We start from the raw sequence: 18,318 nt of genomic DNA, 5'->3' as shown, positions 1-18,318 counted from the left end.
AAAAAGTCAACACTGAACTTAAAATCACACATTGCATTTTATGTAGAACTTGGGAATTTTTAGAGGTTCTATTTTAATGTTCCTCCATTAGCGGCACTTAAATCTAGTTCATAAAGAATGCACATATATTGATACATACATGTAATGTTTTTATACTTATACTGTATACTAATTTCTATACATGTTTTTTTTTTCATGTTCTTTTTCAAGGAGTGTATTTTCTATCTTCCATGATACATGTTAACACAACAGCATTGGTTATGCTGTGCACAATAATATTTTGTTTACAAATATTCAGTGATTTACCCAAATGAAAACCTTGTTAATTAATATGAAATGAAAAGAATAATATCTTGATTCTATGAATATGACAGGCATTGCAACATTAAACAAAAAAATCTTAATGTGCTGTTTCTTGTATATTGCTGCCAGTAATAAAATGACTGATTTGTGTTACTACTAATAACCAACAAGAAACTTAATAGTGCTATTTTCTGTTGACCAATCAATGTACATTTTCAAAATATCTATGTTTACTATGTGTTATTGCTATTTATAGATCTAGATAGCCTAATATGATTTTTTTTAATCAAGTAATTAATATATATATCATTTGACTATAAAGTAATATATTCATTTGAATTGACCATTATGTATCTGACCAATCAGGAAGCCCTGATAATACCATTGACCAATCACTGTATTGTTTCTTGTTTGACCTGACCAATCAGGGTACTACCCAGTTTCTGGCCGTCCACCTGTTGTCCCACGAATCAAGTTCTATGGTGGTATAATGCAAGCTTTGAATCTTTGTTAGATGTTAAAGTCCCCTCAGCTACTAGACCCCATTCACATGATAATTAGTGAACAATGTTTTATTCAAGAATGAATTTTATCCTCAATTTTAACTTGCTCTTGCAAACTGAATACTATTCCTTGTTGATGATGCATGTTACAAAGGCTTTCATTTATTATATACATGTAACATCTCATTAAATAATACAACAATGATTTAGTTGTTGGGCTGGCTTCTTTCAAAGTGGACCAAGTCATTTAAGGTTGTAAACTTCTAATTTTAGCATGTTGCAAATTTGTAAAATTCCAATCTCTACTCTTAAGGTGACTACATATGTACATGTATATTATCTTAAGTTTTGATACCAGCCTGGCTATAAAACAAGCTGCCTGAAAATTCAAACTATTATAAATATAGATTTTGTGTATTCTTGTGCTGTTGTGCGGCCCATTCTGATTAATTTATTACTCGGGCAAAACATATTAGGTTGACTCAATTTTTTAAAATCAAATAACAATTACCATGTGAATGAGGTCACACTTAAAGGTCCTATGTAAAATAAAACCATTGAATGATTTATGCTGATATATACATGTACCTGTGCCTAATATATTTTCCCCTATCTTCTCTTTTGATTACCCTATATTTATATGTATATGCACAATATATTTAAACTAATGATAATTTCCCTTTCCTTCTAAATTATGAATGTAGCTCGGACAATGATAAAGTTACCCCCACTGAAGAATAATAGATCTCCATCCTCAATTAGAGTAACTAGTAAGCCCCCTCTTCCATTGAGTAGATCCTCTTCACTTTCAGAGGATATGTCCCCATGTAATATTTCAACTCCCAAAGTGCCATCACAACCACCACCACCACCGTCATCATCAGCAGGAGCAGCCTCATCATCATCATCATCATCACCACCGGCATCATCTTCATCATCATTACAACCTCCATCACCACACCCACCATCCTCTTCTTCAGTATTATTAGCATCATTGGTGTCACCTCCACCACCCTCATCATCATCATCATCATCATCATCACCACCAATACCAACATTATCAATACCATCATCATTATTGTCATCCTCAACATCACCATTATCGCCACTACCACCACCATCACTACCTCCATCATTACCGCCATCACCTTCCTCATTATCATCTCATTTTACTCCAAGTCCGTCCAACTACCCTGTTGGTCATATCAATTCCGAATCTTTTCCAATTGATGCGGACCAGTCATTGAAATCCCCATCTCCATCTTCTACGATCCCACCATCTGTACATGAACCATCATCATCTAGTTGTTTATCTCAGCATCCTTCATCAGAACATGACAGAACCCATCCCGCCAAATATATCTCCTCCATTTCAATTCCTCCTCGACATTCCGAAGCAGCACCGTCATCTTCATCATCGCTTTCACTTCCAAATCCATTACCAGAAACAGATCCATATACATCCTGTATACTTTCAACCCCCATGTCCATTCCTGTCTCGTTAATAAAAAATATGCCTTCCCAAAGTTCTTTGAACAAATCTCTGAATGATTCCTCTTTATCATCATCATCAACATCATCCTCATCTCAGCCTTCACAACCCCATCTTTCTGGAGTTCATGATATTCAGCAATGTCCCCAGTCATGCCCCCAAACCATCCCAGTTCTAGGTAACGGTAATACTCATAAGTCAGGACCCTTACCGTCCTCAAGTACTGTAGAGGGTGTCCCATTGCCAGATCCTTTTCCGTCACCCTCAACCTTTCACCAACCCCAGGTAGAATCAAGTTCAAACCCAACATCCCTATCATCCACTCCATCACCTTGGACACCTTCACCCTCTACCACTTCTCCTGTATCACCTTCCACTTCATCTTATCTGATATCTTCCTCACCCCTTTCACCTTCCTCATCTTTATCAATGTCAATGGCATCACCATTAATGTCCTCTCCACCACTTCCAAATTCATCATCATCATCCCTTGTGCTGTCACCACCACCATCTTCGCTTTCCACTCTCTCCTCCTCCACCCCGCCCTCCCCATCATCACCGCCCCTCTCACCTGCCTTTTTCCTTCCTTCCTCTCCAACATCATCCTCCTTAACACCGTCATCCTTCCTGTCATCATCGTCCTCATCATCATCATCGTCGTCGTCCTTGACCTTGCTATCGCCCACCTCCTCATTGTCATCCTTGATGTGGGGCCCAGGAGAGAGTAAAGATGAAGAATGCATGAAAGAAGATCCATTTGCCTCCAGAGATGGGAAGGTTTTTACCTCTTCCTACTACGTCTGTATGTCCTTCATTCTTTTCTTGGTGACCTGCCACTTGCTCCTGCGACAATTGCTCCTTATTAATTTTTCTGAAACTTGCATTCAATAGCAAATCAAGCCTATAGTCCCAAAATCAGCAATTCAGTCTTCTGGCTACAATTGTTTTTGTGTTTTAACAAACCATTTCAATTTCTATTTCAGTTCAAAATTAGGCGTAATTGTGCGTTCAAAGATATTACAGTTGCAACTGAATGGAAATCATAATACACATTTCCATTTAGTTAACAAGATATGCATTTGATTTTTTTTTTACTTTATAAATACAAGAATGTATTAAGCTTGATTTGAAATTGAAAGCAAGTTACTTGCAATGCCCAAATGAGGTTTAATAGGGTTAGGGATATCCTGGATACGATTGTGGTATGATTATGGGTCAAATTGTAAAATAGGGATTTGGTTATGAGGTTTAGTTTGATTCCATATGCGACTATTGCTCCAGTTTTTTTTTCTTCAGAATCATAAACTTTAGATTAGAAGGGATTAAACTAAACCCAGATTGGTTATGGTTAATCCCAGTCAATTTCTTGATTTGATTTGAATCATAATCGATTAAAATTCAAATCTTTAAGCTATAATTTCAGTTGGTTATGGTTTAAACATAACACCAATGTTTGGCTAGTATCTGTCCAGCTGATTAGGGGCCTCCATTCCATAAAAGGCTGATAATGGTACCCTTGCCATTATGATAATTACATGTACAACGTATCTACCACAGAAAGTTAATTGTGATTCACTGAGCACTGAGCCATATTTACGTACATACAGTTTAATGGCAAAGTTTAAAGTTCTAAACAGGGCACTGAAGTGCAGGGTCAGGGCTAGAGTTGTTAACTTGTGATATTAGGCTTTTTTTCTGAACAAAGTGAGGATTGGTTAAGTTCAGGTTTGGTTCTTAAATAGGCATTGCGTTGACTTTAACATCAGAGCAATTGTCGCCGGAGCGAACGAAATGGAATATATTTTCTTCTTAACTTTTCCCCACTGAATATTCCAAGCTGCCTCTCTTCTGTAGCATATGTTTCTCCTGTTTCTTTCCACTTCCATATATAGTATGCTTAAAATTATAGTTTATTTCAATTAATGTTATGACTTTTCTGCGAATAGCAAGTGAATAGTGAATGACAATTTATATATTTAAAACTATTGAAAAATCCAGTCTTTATGTAATAAGAATGAAGTTTTTTTTTGTTTGGATGCATGGATGGTTTTTTTCTAGTCATCTTTGCCCTTAAAAGCAGCATTCTTTGTATTCAATATCATTTTTCATTCATATTTTGAAAGTAAATTGTTTTTGAAATACATGGTTTCTTGGTATGTTTTTCCAAGGAAGATTTCAGCTCCAAGTATACTCCAAGCCTTGTTTTCCCAAACTAATTTATGCAGTTAAAAAGTAAAAATTGTTTAGTGACATTGTCTGATGTATTGCAAATGCAATTTGATGACTTAACTCAAGACAATTTGTGAGTGATATATTTTTTTTGCGAGACACAATAATAATAGGAAAATATTGAACTACCTCATGTACATGTGCACACTGTATGTATTCATATCCAGCCATAACTGGGTCATATATGAAATGATTGAAGAAAAAAGTGGATGGGATAAATAATGGATTAAGATCATGGATTTAGAATCAATGATATCATGGACCTATTATAGGTACTTGTCAAGTTACAGGAATGAGCTTTGTCAATAGATGATTTGCAGAATACAAGGAATCTTTAAATTTGTTGACGGTGTGTTTCAAATTCTTTGTATGGTTATAAGCTTGAATATAATAACTAATAATGACCATCATAGCCTCTTTATACTATGGGACATGAGAGGAATTCTGTTGATTTTTTATATGCTTTTTTTCTATGTGCCTTTTTTTCTGGTCCATATTATGAATGGATATATTTTTTGTTATATTCCATCTGTTGTGAATACTTTATTAGAAGTTATACTGATATTGTTGCTTTTCCTTTTTAATTTGTTTTTCCGCCCAACCCTCATCTGCCCAGCTCCAAACAAAGACGCCTCATCAGGATGGCGCCCCATCCCCTTCTCTTCTCCCCCTGTCCCCCCTCCCCCAGGGGATGTAACTGACACAGAGGAGGTTCCTAAAGTTCCCCCTAAACCCAAGTCGGTCAAGACCAACATTTGGCTGTCAGCCAACCAGCCAAGTCAGGAGCAGGGTAATACCATTTCCCCATTTAGGGGTGTTTACTGTCGGCATGGACTCCTCTGTGATTTAAATGTGAAAGTATTTTTGCATGATCTTTGTCGTCTAATCGAGATGTTGACTGATCAGCATGAAGCAACGGAATTGGGAAAGATTTATGTTACTGTCATTAAAGCACTAACATCACCATTTATACATCATCTGCTTTAGAGTCACAAGGACTTTATCACTTCCATACAACGTACAAGTCATTAATCATTGTACCATCGTTGAATGTAGCACGTAGGCATTTTTTCTTCTTTAAACTTTATATACCCTTTCTGCCAGATATGTGATGGACTTAAATTCATTGTTGTCATTAATATGACCAGATGATGTTGATATTTCATTATGTCATTGTTGGATGTTCTATTATTGTTAATATTCATCTGCATGTAATATGTATACTGTATGTACCATTAAATTGAAAAGTCAGTTGAACATAAACCTCTATACCAACCAATGTGCTGCACAAATATTTTGCCTTACGAAGAAATTACTTCTGATCTTTTATTATTATAAACAAATTATTGGCGTTTTTAATTAAAACCTTTGATTTTAAAGAACTCATGTAAAAGCAAACTACACATTTTCTTTATTTTACCATTCTGGTGTTTTATTAGAAGGAAAATTAGGTTTTCTATTTATACATTTGAAAGAGTATATGATTCATGTTTATTTCTTTAATATGATTAGAGAAAGAAAACATACATGTAGTAACTACATTAATGCATTTATAGCATGCCTGTTTTAATGGATTTCCAAACTAACATCCATTGGTTTATAGTACTAGGCTACTTTTCCTAGATTCAGATGGCATGTTAAATTGAATTATGCAGTGTATTTGAAGTGACATTTCAATAAAGATGCTCCACATGAATGCAATTAAAGGCCACGTATTTGAAGGTACATGTATAGCATGGTAGTCCTCATCAGTTGGAATTGACTATTAAATGTTCATCGTTATCTTAAGTTATCTTAAGGCTAAATTTCCTCTTGGTCTACACCTGCTTAATATCTACATTTCATTTGGTCCTATCACAGAGTATAATCCCAGTTTGTCTACAACCAGTTTGTCTAATAACTGTTCCATCTGATTGCCATTTTGCCCAAAACCATTTTGCCGAATTTCCTGTTAGGCTCTACCCGATATTGTGACTCTTTTCTTTCAATCTGAAGGACTTGGGTTCGATTCCAAACCATGGCGTGTTTTCCTTCAGCATAAAAAATTTATCCACATTGTGCTGCACTCAACCCAGGTGAGGTACTGGTAGGAAGTAATACCTCAAAAAGCCATGTGCACCGGAATCGGTAGACTAGCTTTAATAGCCGGGATAATATAGTAGCGCCTTGGGCACCTAGCAAGATGGATACGTGTGCTATACAAATCCTACATATGATTTATTTATTAACCCATTTCATATAATATCCACTTGGTCTAACATACCTATATGATTAGAATACAATCTTATGAACTAGATTTTCCTTTGACAAAGTGAAAAAATTCAATCATCTGGGCATTAATAGACTACAGGTACATGTATATGGCAATTAGAAAACTAAAAGTGGGTATTGGACCATTGGTATTGCAGACAAATGACAATCAAACAAAATGTTAATGAGTCCACTTTAGGTTTAGCCCATGTGGTTTTAGGCTATCTGAGAAATACATGTAGACCAACAATTGAAGGAATTGGAGAATAGAATAATAATGATCAGAAATAATATTTGATCTTGCTGACATCTCTATATAGTTCATGCTGCTAATATGGCACTTATTATATTAAATCATTTTAGATTAATATTTTTTTGCTCTCAGTATTTTGAATGGTCTTTAATGGAAACCAAAAAAGTATGATATGTAGGTCGAATCTTGGGACCCTGCCATTGATTTCACCTACTGTGGTTCAGGCCTGCAGAACCACTTTGAAAATGCCTCTTTTTTCGGCTAATGACATTTTTGTTTGTAATTTGGTTAATATCAAGAAATGGTGTATCAAATTGAAACCACTTTTGAAAATTAAAAGACAACCTGTGGTCCTGGCAGGAGCACCTTCCAAATGCATGTTGTTGTTTTTATTTCTGTAAGATTAAAGAACAATATATAATATTACAAGTATAGCGTACGGAGAATACAAATAAGGTAAAATTACGGCTGGTAGTCCATATTCACTGCAACTATCATTGTTGTTGCTGGTCTTCCATGGGGCCAGTACAATGTAAGACAATTAATATAACTAATCATAAAATGAAATATAGTCCATTCCTTTTCCTGCTTTTTGAGGTTTTCCTATTCAATTTGGTTCATAGGATGTTCTGAAATAGTGTGAACACAACTGTTTAAAACTCAACATCTCGAACATAGGCTACAAGCCAAGGCCTATACCAGGTTGATCGTTCACTGCTTGCCTCATTCGTCTACCAACGGAACAGTTGTGATGCATTCAGCACCCACTCCTCTCCCTGACCTTCTTTCTCAGCTAGGGTGATCTGTAGAGGCTTTCACACCTACCCAGTTAATAATAATATTATTAATAATAATAATGTAAATTAATAGAATATGCACGCTGTCCAAAGACACTCATGATGCATGCTCAGCAACAGTTCTCTTTTGAATAAACAAGCTTCAATTACAAACAATTCTTCAAATTAACTTAAAAATCTTTAAATGACACTGTACATTAGTTAGTATTTGCTTGTATATAAAGTTTTATTTCGCTCATCGGAATCCATGGCTACATTCTGATGGCACTTGGTGACTTCTACCAGATGCTCCATTCACCTACAATTTAAGGGACCACAAAATGCCTGATAATAGCAATTGCAACGTGAAACTAGCTGTAATATCCTCAAAGAACATAACAGCACTTTGATAGGGACTTGCTTGTGCCTGCATTTCTGTAAGGTCGCAGGATACATGTATGTGCCATGTGGAACTGAAGGTAATTTTTGGATCTTGATATGATGTGAAGCCAAAAGAAATCATATCTGTTTACATGCAGGCTCATTTCTAGTGAAAACTAGTTCAGGAAGTTCATTGGTGTGAACAAGTTCTTGTAATTGACAGATACTTTTCAGACTATGTAGGTGTAAATTGGTCCTCCTGCACCCAGATTTTCTCTCTCTCCCTATATATCTCTCTTTACAAAACCTGAAGAGATAGTGATATGTTTTTCTTAGCTAGTGTGTCTATAAAGCTATAGGGCTAAATGTCAAGTTAATTTGGTCTGCTGTGGAGCAGAGCAATCGGCCGCTGACGATTGAAACATTATCTCACATGGGACCAGCGGGGATACCACTGCCAGGACCTTGCAGCGTTCGGTCTTGACTTGTGCACGCTGACGGGTGCATTGCTTTCCTACCACATCATAGAGAGTGTCATCTTCTGATTCTATTTTGGTTTAGGCCTGCACATCTCTCTCTTTCGTTTATAGTCCTTCATTGTGTGGCATTCGCTCTCTGCTTTACATGTAGGTCTACATGTGTCTCTTGTTTCTTTGAGCCACTTGATCTACATGTAGGCCTGTCTCTTTGCTCTTTCTCATTCTTTTTCCATCTGTTTGTGTCTCTGTCAATCTTTCTTGAGAGCATTTCATCAATATTTTCTTCTGACAAGTTGTCTGATCTGACAACTTTCCTTGATTTTGATTGGCTGAGAAACACTGTTACTATAGTAACTGTTGGATAAAACATCCAACAAGTCCTTTCATGAAACTTTTCCCTGTTTTGTGTGTTAAGGCCCCAATTCTCACTCTTTCTCTTTTGTCTTTGTCCATCTCTTTGTCTCTGTAAAAGAATTCATCCTATATACTTCCATAAAATTAATTGCTAAGTTTCTAAAGATAGTCATGCATTCATTATTTTCCAACTGATTCTCCCTCCCCCTGCTGGTGTGGGGAGGGGGGGGGGGGTTCAACTAGAATCATATCTAATGGGCCTTTTGCTTACAATGGTTACGATGTAGTCTCTGGAGTGGTGTTTGATTTCGTCTTTTTCTGCAACAGGTCCCAGGACTGCAATGTAGCACAATTATACCCCTTTCATAAACCTATCCTCCAATTAGCCGCCTAATAGTAATGCGGATAATTCAATAAAAATTGCGTTCACAAACTCCGAAAATCATCCGCATTATTTTTACGAGTGCCCGTCCTGAAAAAGGCGGATAATCGTCATGACAACTGGACATGCCCCCTCCGATGCGGTTGTGTTGGAAAAGGGTGACCTTGTGACCGCACCATGGCAATTATCCGCATTATTTGGAAATACGTTCATAAACTCAAAATCTTGTCCTAATGCTGCTATTATGCGGATAATTGCAGCATCAAAATAATGCGGATAACTCTGGTCCTCCTCCGATTTTACGACCAAATTATGCTGCTATTAGCCGCATAATTGGGTTTATGAAAGGGGTATTAGTCACCTACATGTAAAAGGATGATCACACTGCAATTGTGCGTCACTGCGCTGTATGCCAACTTGTAAAAGGGATTCGAGGGAGATTGATGCAACCCCCAGATCATAAACAAAAGAGGAAGATTTGGTCTTCATGTTAACTCTTCTGAAAAACAGAGTGTGTACATATAGATCTAGAACTCTTGATTAAGAATCAAGAGTGTATGGGCTGAATACTCTGTAAGACCTTGATGCATGACAATGGTTAATCCAAATCACCCAAGCACAGTCCATTGAGTCTCACTATTGCTGTATTGTTATTGATGGCATGCCTTTGTTTATTGACACAAAACTTGTTGTTATTTTGTTGATGGTAAAATATTTCTGCCATTGTAAATTTAAAGCATTTGAAAGACATCTAGGGATTCTTTGTTTTCCAACCCTGTTTTCAATTTTTGTTAATACTATTTGAGGATTGTATTAGATTTAGAAGCAGATTCATGTACATGTAGGTGTTTTGTTTGTTAGTATTGTAATTTTAATACTAAGTTATTTATTCTAAATGTTTGTAGCTTTGGTTGTTTTCAAGTGACATCAGATTTTACTGTTTTTGAGATGTACTGTATTTAAACGTACATTTTCATGTACATGAACATCAATAGGATTTTGTCAAACATACAATTGTAGCAATAACGATAATAGGCATTTCTGTAATGCCATCTATCTGGAGGTAATCTATCCTGAGGCCATTAGCGTACCTACGGGGGGGGGGGGGGGGCAGGGGGGCAGACTGCCCCCCCTGACGAGTCACAACACATGCAAGGGACGTATCCCTGCCCCCCTTGACAAGTCATTTTTCCTGGTGCGAAATGTCCTTTACTTGAGGTCGAAGACTTTTTTTTGTTTGTCAATTTTTTTTTTGTGTGCAAAATGTCCTTTACCAAGATGCCATCACATACTATTTAGACAAGTTTCCATCTAAGGGAGATGTGAAGTAACAGATATTCTGGTCTCTGAATAAAAAAAAGGACAAAGGACAAATGTCTTGTGTTTTGAGCTGGTCAGGGATTAGAACTTAGGTTCAGGGAGGAGTCCAGGATCGTTCCATTTCAATTTAGTGAGATAATAATGTGGGAAAAAAATCTTGACAGATTTAAAGATCCACCGAAATGCATGTACATGTAGATCTGAATCTTGGCCTCATAGTGATAAATAGATTTTATTGAGGGAAAGGAGATACATCTCCATTATTTATATATTTGACTTTGCATTCATTGTATTCTTAGGATACCAAATCCCTATATTCTATGTTGAAAATAGTGTCCTTCTGGTATATTTTATGCAAACTGTGAATTAGCATGTAAATAAAAGTTTACAGGAACTTACAAATCGGCAATAGAAAGTATGCTGTGTATAGCGGCTGAACCTTAAACAGCGACACAGCATTTGCTCCTCCGCCAGTTGCCCTGGGCTTTATTTCGTATAAGATATAGGGTTGGGGTTAGGGTTGCAAGCGGGATTTATTTTAGGTTTAGGGTTAGGTTTAGGATAGGGTAGAGTGTTAAATCCAGGGTTGAAGTTGGCGATTCCATTCACAGAGGAGCAATTGTTGCTGGAGCAAATGTCATGGAACCCCTTAAACAAATGCATTATCGGATGACATCCCTATCCTCGATAAAGACACATATCGTTTTTTTTTATTTGTAAAAACGATGTATAATGTACCATGGTAATTACCAATGAATAAGCCGCCATGTTGATGTACTTGTCCCAGCAATTAAACGAGGTAGAAAATAGGAACCAGAAAGCATCTCCAGTCCAACTGATCGCACTGATGGGCTGTAAATTGGTGAGATATTCTAGTTGATTTGTTATCTCCAACCCTACACCTCCCCAATTTCAGTGTCATCACAGAGACAGACTGCATGCCAGTCATGTTTCACATAGCTCCTGCCACATGCAACGCATCTTCAAGTGACCCTTAAAGGAGAAGTAGGGGAGAAGTCCCTGTAGAAAAGTTTAGTTTAAAAATAGTAGAAAATAATAAAAAAAATATAAGGATTGAGAAAAATCCAATAAAGAAAAGTATTAGAATTTAAAGTTTTGGATTTGTTATGTTATAAACGAGCAGGTCCCCCATATGTTGTGCAATATAAAATGCACAATTTTCAATTTTTTAACGGGTCGTGATGACTTTTGTTATCTTTTCAGAAACGGGTTTGATATAATTTGTCTGTTTTTGTTATACTGAAGGTACAGTAAAAACCATTTTCATTTTCTGAGAAAATGACATTTGATTTTTTGACACATGACGTCACAAGTCAAATGATTAGAATTCTAATAACTTTTTTATTCTTTGATTGATTTTTATCAAACCTTCTGCAATGTATACAATCAATTTTTCTGCTCATTTTACAATAAACTTTTTGTTAGAGTGAACTTCCCCTTTAAAGGGGCTGTGTGGGGAAGATATTTTGTTTTTGAACAATAGTCTTTTTTTCTTTGTGTCAAAGAATCTCTCTATTGAATCCATTAGACTTAAAAAATAGGGCGTCTGGAGCAGCATTGGCTCGGGGAAAAATTCTAAGGGGCTTTGGGTGAATTCGCCCCCGAATGCCCTCAAGAGCCTTGGAAAATGAAAAAGGGTGCCTGGAATTCTCATAAGGTTTGTCAAATTATAATTAAGATTGATTTTTTTCTTTCTCGTTTATTAACCAGGTTCACCCACCTCGCCTCCGATGAGCCCGACCAATGGTTTCCCTATGAGGCCATCAGAACAAAAAGGTAAGATAATCAACTTTCACAATGTCCATGCTGGATAGAATGCAATGCCCCCACAGTGTGTTCACACTGTGGAACACAGTGTGAAATATCAGTGTGAAATCTCCTTCACACTGTAATAAGTGTGAGCATTTTAACAGCGTGAATCACATTTTCAAACAGTCCACCACTTTATGAACACACTGAATGCTCACGCTGTGGAGGTGTCCACAGTGTGCACTTTGTCTTCACACTGATCACTTTGAGCATTACGTGTGAATAACATCTTCACATCATCCAATGTGAACACAATGTAGAGTGTCCGCAGTATGGGATTGTCTTCACACTGATCAGTTTAAACATTCTGACAGTGCAAATCACATCTTCACACAGTGTTCTGTGTGAAAACACTGTGATCTCATCGTTATCACACTGTAAACTCACAAAGTAGACTGTGGACACTGACAACAAACCAGACACAATGTGAACACACTGGTCACACTGAATACACTGGTCATTCTGAATATACTGTGTACACAATGGAAACACTATGAACACACTGGAAACACTGTGAACACACTGAATACACTGTGAACACACTGGATACACTGAACACACTGGATACACTGTGAACACACTGAATACACTGAACACACTGAACACACTGAATACACTGAACACACTGAATACACTGAATACAATGTGAACACACTGGATACACTGAACACACTGGATACACTGAACACACTGAATACACTGAACACACTGAATACACTGAATACAATGTGAACACACTGAATACACTGTGAACACTGTGAACACACTGCATACAATGTGAACATACTGTGGACACACTAGACACACCTGAACACACTGAGCACACTGTAAACACAGTGTGAACACCTGCCTGGTGAACAAACTGCCTTTATATCTGTTATTTTCAGATTACCCAGAACTCCTATGCCTAAATTCATAAGAGTAGTTTCGAAGTCAGTGTTTTCAAATCATGGTTTATTTGAATTTATGCATTGTTCATTGTTAATGTAACATATACATACATGTATAAAACATAAGGAATCATCATAAAGCATGGTTAAAGACCCATTTTTTTTATTTGGAGCACAGTGTTCCTTATTTATAGGAAACCTTTGCAATTGTAAACTTAGATGTATTTCAATTGAATTGTATTTTACTCTTACTAAGTTGCATCTCTTTTATGAATTTCTTGCATTTTGTGCATGAGTTATATGCATTTTGGTTCTGATGATGATTTGCTTGCAAAGTTTATTTCCAACTACAGATAACACTATGTGCTAGATTGGTTTCTTTGCGGCTACTTTGCACATTCATTTCCTTTTAATATTAGAACTCTACTTTTGTTGTACATATGCTTAAATTACTATGATTCTTTCTCGGGGTTATCTTGAAGTGCTTTTGCTTTCTTTTCTGATTTTATTAAGTGTTTGCCAAACCATTTCCCCCATTTTATGTTAATATAGTGTTCCTTGTTTCATAACAACTTTAATTCTTTTGTTTTGGTGAAGTTGTTTTATTGGTCAGAAAACAATGACCATTTACAAAACATGGATAACATGTACATAATCTTGAAGAATAATGAAAATTGAAGTTACGATTTCGGTAATTTTCCAAAATTCATTGGAAACCATTTTTTTTTTAAATATTAAGCTCTTCATTGATCCCTATTACCATAGTATTGGCAAAGTTTCTATTTTGTAGGTCTTTTATGAAACTGGCCCCCAATTCTGATTAGGAATCCTAATAAAAAGGTCCTTTAAAGCTATTCCCATGGCTGCACCTAACAACAAAACATACTGTATCACCCACTTTATGAACCTCTTTTACTTTTTAAAGTTAGAAAAAGAATAAAATGTAATTTGTATGTTCTGCACAATGATCTTAATGATGTTTTTTTTTTCAAACCGACCAATGGGATACCGGTATTAGAGGATGTATGAAATTTTTGGAAATACTCTTATCTCTCAATGCTTTTATTTTTTAATGACTACAAATTTCTTGCATTCGAGCATGTAGTTTTATAGTGCACCCCATCTATTCTGCACATTTATAAACCAAAATTGACCTCGGCTGGTCGTCACCACCTTTTTCTTCCTGTGCTGATTCTGAAGCATTCTGTTTTCAACATTTTCACAAATTGTGATGCAAACTGTCTCTTTTGCACCAAACTAAATCTTCTTTGCATGCTGACAGGATGGGTTCTCACCGACATGACGACGGGCTTCTTGCCCAAGTCACGTGGTGCCGCGCTCTTTGAAAGAAGAAAGAGATTGTCTGAGGAACGTGAAAGAGGAGGTACCACTATCTTCCCGACATCCTGACCTTAATATTAATTATGTACTGTCTCGCTGCCATCGTAACCGCTACATTATCATTATATCTAGTCATGAAAATATCAAACTTCATCATTTTAGGGTATATTATAATTAATCGCTTTAAAAAGATATTACTCACACACATCATCTGAGGTAGATGGACATTGCACATTTAATGTCGTTTTAGGTCTCAGATATTGTGAGGAGCTGAGTGTTCAGATGTGGTCATATTCAATGAAAGATTGGCTTTGGGTTTCTTTTCATTTCAAAATATTGCATTGGGCAATGATGAAACAAATATAAATGATGGAATTATTGTATTTTTATGACCAACTATCTGAAGATATATAAAGAAATATTGCATTGGGCAATGATGAAACAAATATAAATGATGGAATTATTGTATTTTTATGACCAACTATCTGAACATTCCACTTTCGAATTTCATGCAGGCTAATGCATGCATTGTATGTTTACATTCAAAGTCAAAATAATGTAATTAATAAATCATGTAATACATGTATGCATGTCGGCAACAGTCATCCAAGCTTTTTATTTGACACTTTATGAGTGAGAAAATTTTTAAACTCACATTCCCCGATTTTGTAATTTGGTCATGTGCAAGGTACATATTAACAAGTTCGTGATTTATCTTAAAAAATGATCATTTTATTATCAGGAAACCATGAACAAAAATGATATCTTGGAACTTTCAGCCATCCCATGCTTGGGAAGTCATTTCATATCATAAAGAAAAATAAATAAACATGGTATTTTTGGATCAGATGAGATCCCTCCCAAAATTTTTACATAATTTTATGTGAAGTTGCAAATTTTCAAACTTCCACTGAAATTTTAAATCTGATAATCCACTTAAACACAATTTTATTTTACATAGTCTACAATGTTCACAATTAAATTTCAAGGGCATCAGTATTCATATGAAGGAATAAATTGGAATAATGACCAAAAATACAAATGTAAATAGGAGTCGCTTTAAAGTCATCTAAATACAAGAAAAGAAGACATTAAAATGCAAATCAGAACCCACTCCCCCTCGGCCTCCCCCTTCCTCCATCCAAAAGATTCTGATTGAAAATTTTTGCATCAACACACCCGGCATGAGAGTTTGGATGACAGCTGGCAACGTCTTGTGTTGCCTTGGTGACTGGTATTCAATATATAGCATTCATCTTGACTTATAATGGATTTGTGCATGACTATTCCATGTGTAATATCGACTAATACTGTATCCCCTGAAATGTGGTTTGTTACTAATCTTGCATGGTTTATTCATTGGGATGATGGTGAATATGAATGTAAAAATATTTATTCTCTTTGTCAAGAAACTATAGTATGCATTTGATTGACAAAACTATAAACTTCTTCATCACATCGGGTATATAAGGAGTTATTGTGTGATGATATATGATAACTGTCTTCTAATCAGATTTGTGCATGCATGGAATGTACAGTTGTATTGTAGTGTTTTATGCATGTTTCATTTTATGAATATAGGTGTAATTATTAGTTCTTATGAATTTTCTTCATACTTTGCATACAAACACTATAAAGTTTCTTTTATTACCATCTTGAAACAAAAATGATCTGTTAAAAATACAAGAAAAGGTCATTAAAGATATTCTCCCATGATTTACAGGGTCCTAAACTAAAGGTAAATAATGGAATAAATAGATAGCCTATCCCAGCATTCCCCCATTCATTAAACAAGGTTTATTTAATATTTCTTCCACTTTTAACAGCTGAAGAAAATATGGAACTCTGGCGAATCTTTATTTGAAATGATACATTGTACATGTGTATATGATATATCACCCTATTAGTACAGTGTATGTTTAAGTTTGGCAATACAGGTCATTGAATAACCAAATTTGTGCAGCCCTGTCCCTTAAATACTCAGAAGCAAACCCAAAATATGAATTTCATAAACAGTTTTCCTCCTCAGGTACATGTACTCACTTTATTCAATAAAGGTGATGATCTATTTTTTATTGTTGTTCTTATTCATCCTCTGTTCCTCTTGCCACCTGCTTTCTTTGTCTAGGAGTTCCGCCGCCTCCTGTGATGGATATCCCTAACAACAACAATAACCTCCGCAAAGACGAGGACGAGTTCTGGCCACTGCCGCCCCCTCCTGATGAAAGTAAGGATAGGGGCCCCCCTCTACCCCCTCCACCTAAGCCAAAGCCCATGGCAGCGCCCATGGCGGCACCCAAGCCCAAGCCACCGGCAAAGGAGGCACCACCTGTAATACCTCCGCCTCCACTCTCGCCACCTCCGCCTCCTCTATCACCACGGCAACAGCATCATCGGGAGGACCCCAACCGCAAGGTTATCCCTCCGCCACGAAAATTTGGCTTCAAGCCATTCAAACCGTATGCTCGCGAAGAGGAGGTTGATACAAACCTCGCAAAGCCTACTCCACCCGGTATGATAAGTTTTCAATGTTGTGGTTTGCGATGAAATTCCTCTTCCCAAAGTCCTCCTATTTGTTGGTTGCCTGCCGTGAATATCTACCCTTTCCCCCATCCCCGCCTCGACTCCATCCTCGAATCGCATGGCGAACATACGCGACTGATCCATGCATGGGCGCCATTATCTCGCTATCATTCTAACGCAGTTCAAACCAGGTGGTATTAACAATAAAATTAAGTATCATTGAAGTTGGTAGTATACAGGGAATTTTCATAAAGCTGTTTGAAAAATACAGATGACTTTATACAAGACTGGTGACACGTTCTTATGCTAAATGGGATCCTATGCAGCTGTCTTCTTACCTAAGAACAAGTTTCAGTCGCATAAAGTTTACAGCTTAATGAAATATCTAGCAGGTATTCTTTAGTCAGTCCTTTTAAGGAAAAAAAGTCATTTAGAATTAATCAGTTTTCATGGGATAATTTAATCTGCAAAAAAGAAGAAATAAAGAATTTATACAGGATATTAAACAAAGGGAGCCAAACCTTCCTTTTTTTGTAGAAAGATATCAAACTGACTTTCAAACTTGAAAATCCATTATAGCATTCAGCGTGGAAGTTTGAATTTTATCTTATTGTCCGAATCAGTTTGATGTTTGAGGATTTAACATAACATGAAGACACAGTGTAATGAACAAAATTCAATACAAAAGGGTAAAAAATATTGTGGTATATCTCAAATAGAACCAGGGTTGGCACGTTTTAAACAGTGTGTTTTAAAACATGTTTTAAAACGCGTTTTAAAACACCCGTTTTTTTTACAAAAAAAACGTGTTTTAAAACACCGCATAGACTTGTGTGTTGTAAATTTGCATGGATGTGATTTTAGATAAATGTTTTTTTTTTACTTTTATTTCTTAAGTGGTGTATCATTTTCTTGTAGTTCTAACTAACTAAAACTTTTTCTCAACACTACTCTTTTTCTTCTCTTTCTCTTCCCCCCAATTATTCTCCCCTTCTCCATGGCTTTGTCATGT

At 36.3% G+C, this 18,318-nt stretch overlaps 2 protein-coding genes across 10 annotated transcripts in view; both read left to right on the top strand.

Annotated features, from left to right (window-relative positions):
• The first annotated feature begins 1,518 nt into the window (after positions 1–1,518).
• On the top strand, positions 1,519–5,669 carry LOC135157528 (uncharacterized). Its single transcript, XM_064113423.1, has 2 exons — positions 1,519–3,100; positions 5,144–5,669. Exons 1-2 carry the CDS (start codon positions 1,519–1,521, stop codon positions 5,512–5,514), a joined length of 1,953 nt encoding a protein of 650 aa, XP_063969493.1. The 3' UTR covers positions 5,515–5,669.
• A 6,786-nt stretch (positions 5,670–12,455) lies between these two features.
• The window catches only part of LOC129281800 (uncharacterized), a 36,403-nt gene continuing 30,540 nt past the window's right edge, over positions 12,456–18,318 (top strand). For 7 of the 9 annotated variants that reach the window (XM_064113250.1, XM_064113248.1, XM_064113244.1 and 4 more), the window contains exons 1-3: positions 12,456–12,519; positions 14,725–14,826; positions 16,912–17,010. In XM_064113250.1, coding sequence (XP_063969320.1) covers positions 12,474–12,519; positions 14,725–14,826; positions 16,912–17,010 — 247 coding nt within the window. In that variant the 5' untranslated portion in view covers positions 12,456–12,473. The remainder of the gene's footprint in view (positions 12,520–14,724; positions 14,827–16,911; positions 17,011–18,318) is intronic. The other 2 variants (XM_064113249.1, XM_064113247.1) reach the window with 1 other exon arrangement.

This window comes from Lytechinus pictus, chromosome 18 (assembly GCF_037042905.1).
Source record: "Lytechinus pictus isolate F3 Inbred chromosome 18, Lp3.0, whole genome shotgun sequence".
Classification (NCBI taxonomy): Eukaryota; Metazoa; Echinodermata; class Echinoidea; order Temnopleuroida; family Toxopneustidae; genus Lytechinus; species Lytechinus pictus.
This window is presented reverse-complemented; position numbering and strand designations above follow the sequence as displayed.